The sequence below is a fragment of the Opisthorchis viverrini genome, assembly GCF_000715545.1.
Source record: "Opisthorchis viverrini unplaced genomic scaffold opera_v5_64, whole genome shotgun sequence".
Lineage (NCBI taxonomy): Eukaryota > Metazoa > Platyhelminthes > Trematoda > Opisthorchiida > Opisthorchiidae > Opisthorchis > Opisthorchis viverrini.
In genome coordinates, this window is record NW_008751720.1 from 1,896,017 (window position 1) to 1,898,559 (window position 2,543).

A 2,543-nucleotide genomic window follows, 5' to 3' on the forward strand; every position below is an offset into this window, starting at 1 on the left:
GACCTTTCTCACGACTGGAAACGCTTGAGAACAAGGAGAACACTCTCTGTGTCTCAGCTTACGACAACTGCAGGAGGCATCAAAGCAAGATACATACGAAACAGTATGACTGGAAAATCCGGTCTCTCCTTCACAGAAGCTTGTTAGTCACGGGGATTACTAGTGAGTGCCCCCCAGTTTTGGCCACAAAATTCAAGACACTTGTCAGGGCGCGCCCAGACATTGGAAAAGTATATGTGCTGGGAATGACGCATCCCCAAGGTCACCATCGGTTCCACACGTTCCGGATAGCAGGTGCGTTGGCGGCTCTCACCAAACACGGCTTAGCAACATAAGACCATTGGGTGGGGCTGAAACTGCTCACGATTGGAACACCATTATTGGCTGTACAGAACGAGCAAGTGAACTATCATATTTGGCCACTTATTCATCCTATATATTTATGCAGAAGCCCTGTATGTTTTGTCCTGACAATACAGGCGTGTCTTACCTTTATCGCGTAGTCTCGCTGGCTCAGTGCAGGCGTAACCAGGGCGGTCATTGGAGTGTCTCTGTTGTCTGGACACATTCCAGCGCATCTAAGAGAAACAGTGTTGTGGACCACAGTCTCCTTAATGCTTTCTGATTATCGTGAACCCCGGTCTGGATAGCCGATTGAACGCCTGGTGCGCTTGGCCACTCTGCCAGAAAAAGTCAATGAACGTGCGACCCGGCTGATCTGTCGATCACCGTCGCATTCAACCGGGTCAAAAAGTGTTACTAAGATTACAAATCATCTGTCAAGGACGGGTGAAGAACAACCAATGAAATCTGTCTCAACGAAAAACGGTTATTCCATTGACCGTTATGTAGTCCCGTTACGTTCGGAGCCGGTTCTCCTGATAGAAACTTTGTGGAGTTTCGTGTGATGCGCATTGGTGATGATTCCAGATAAGCAGGTCACTGCTGTACAATGCTTTCCACCTTTCCGACAGATTGACTACACTTCCAGGATGATAGCTCTATCACAACTGATGACATTTTGGCGCCCACTTACTGCCAACTTTGTCTCTTTGTAAATTTGTCGATAAAGCATCTAAACAAACTCTTATCTCAAAGAATGAAGAAGACAGAGCTGCTTGCCAGTATTACTTTCTAGCGAGTGGTTACACTACAGTTGATCGTAGATCCTCAGAAGATTCACAAAATAAAAGCCTCCATGATTACGTAACAGATATTTTTGTGAATACGGTTCACACAATGCGAAATCGTTTGTGTGGATAGAACACGTGAGAAGCTGAACTTAAATTGGGCCTGCGGATAAAAAGAGGGCAACTCATCGCTTGATGGGGACCCACCTCGGCTTTAGTTTCATACAACTACTTCTAACCCCATGATGCATTTTAGCCTAACTCCGGAAAGTTTTAGGTGAGCCAAATATTGACTTTCCCTTCCCCATTTGGTCTAGGGAGCCTGGGAAGTCTTTTTTTGAATGTGGCTAACCTGGCTGACAGAATAAATGTGAATTTCCTTATGCAAACGTCATCAGTATTTTACAACGCGAGTGCAGTGACTGAGCAGCTCGAGAAATTGAGACACGTTATTCAATTCCAAGATAAGTCTTGGGTCCAAAGGCTGTGTTCACTTCACTAAACTAGGTGAATGGGCTGAAAATCAAGGCCAAGATAAACGTTATGCAATAGTCTAGCGGGGTGCCATTGTGTAGGCGTTGTGCAGTTCGTGATCCATTTGGATTACTTCGTGCGGGTTAGTATCCCATTCCCGTCGCCACTTTTTAAAATCGCTAATGAGCAAGCAGTAGTTGTGCTTCCTATGTCTGCTTGAACCTGCCCACCAAATCAGACAGACAGCAGAGAGCGACGTGCAGTGAGAGTCTAGACAGTGAGGTTATTCTTTGAAACAAAAGTGCATGATAAGGCACCGAATGAAAAAAAGGTGATAGACATCGTCGGCCAGTCAAAGGAACACAGTCTCTGTCGTCACGGCCACAACACGTGATGCAAACTCAATAGGCTGAGCAGCCTAACATCGTTGGCCACAGATAAAAGTCGACTATGGTTGGTCGTACGAGTGGTGTATTTATTTGGTGTTGGCCTCTCCGGCTCACCCTGTGACCATTACTCTACCAGTACTATGGGTGTCTCTTCCATTTGTCTGACAATTGTTTGACCATGGCTATCGTTTCCCTGTTGACTTTTGATCGGTCACTGTGGAAACAACACAGCCTTTAGTCTGCCCCATGCACCGAGCACTGCACGCCTATTCACACGAACGCAAAATATCAACATATCAGAACAAAAACTCGGAGCGTCTATAGATCGACAGCATACCAGTGGGAGCCAGTTACCTGGGATCGGTAAACATGTATCGTGCATTCAATTACTGCACTGCTAGAAAGGCTATTCCCCTTATGCATTAGTGTACGCTTGACTCCCAGAAGTATCGAGTTGAGATCATTCACACAATGGGCCAACGGAGAACTACAGTGACCCTCTGCATCTGGTTCATTCGGATGTGAGCGATAATTTTGATTTTAACTCAGC

General features: G+C 45.9%; 2 protein-coding genes across 2 annotated transcripts in view; one reads left to right on the forward strand and one right to left on the reverse strand.

Moving 5' to 3' along the window:
- T265_13417 (hypothetical protein) overlaps positions 1-269 on the reverse strand; it is a gene marked incomplete at both ends in the record, with an annotated part of 5,867 nt that extends 5,598 nt beyond the window's left edge. The window contains one exon of the mRNA XM_009168771.1: positions 161-269. Within this exon, the coding sequence (XP_009167035.1) occupies positions 161-269 (109 nt within the window). The remainder of the gene's footprint in view (positions 1-160) is intronic.
- Positions 1-2,543, forward strand: part of T265_04112 (hypothetical protein) — a gene marked incomplete at both ends in the record, with an annotated part of 44,831 nt that overhangs the window by 30,218 nt on the left and 12,070 nt on the right. The gene's annotated exons all lie outside the window — the stretch shown is intronic.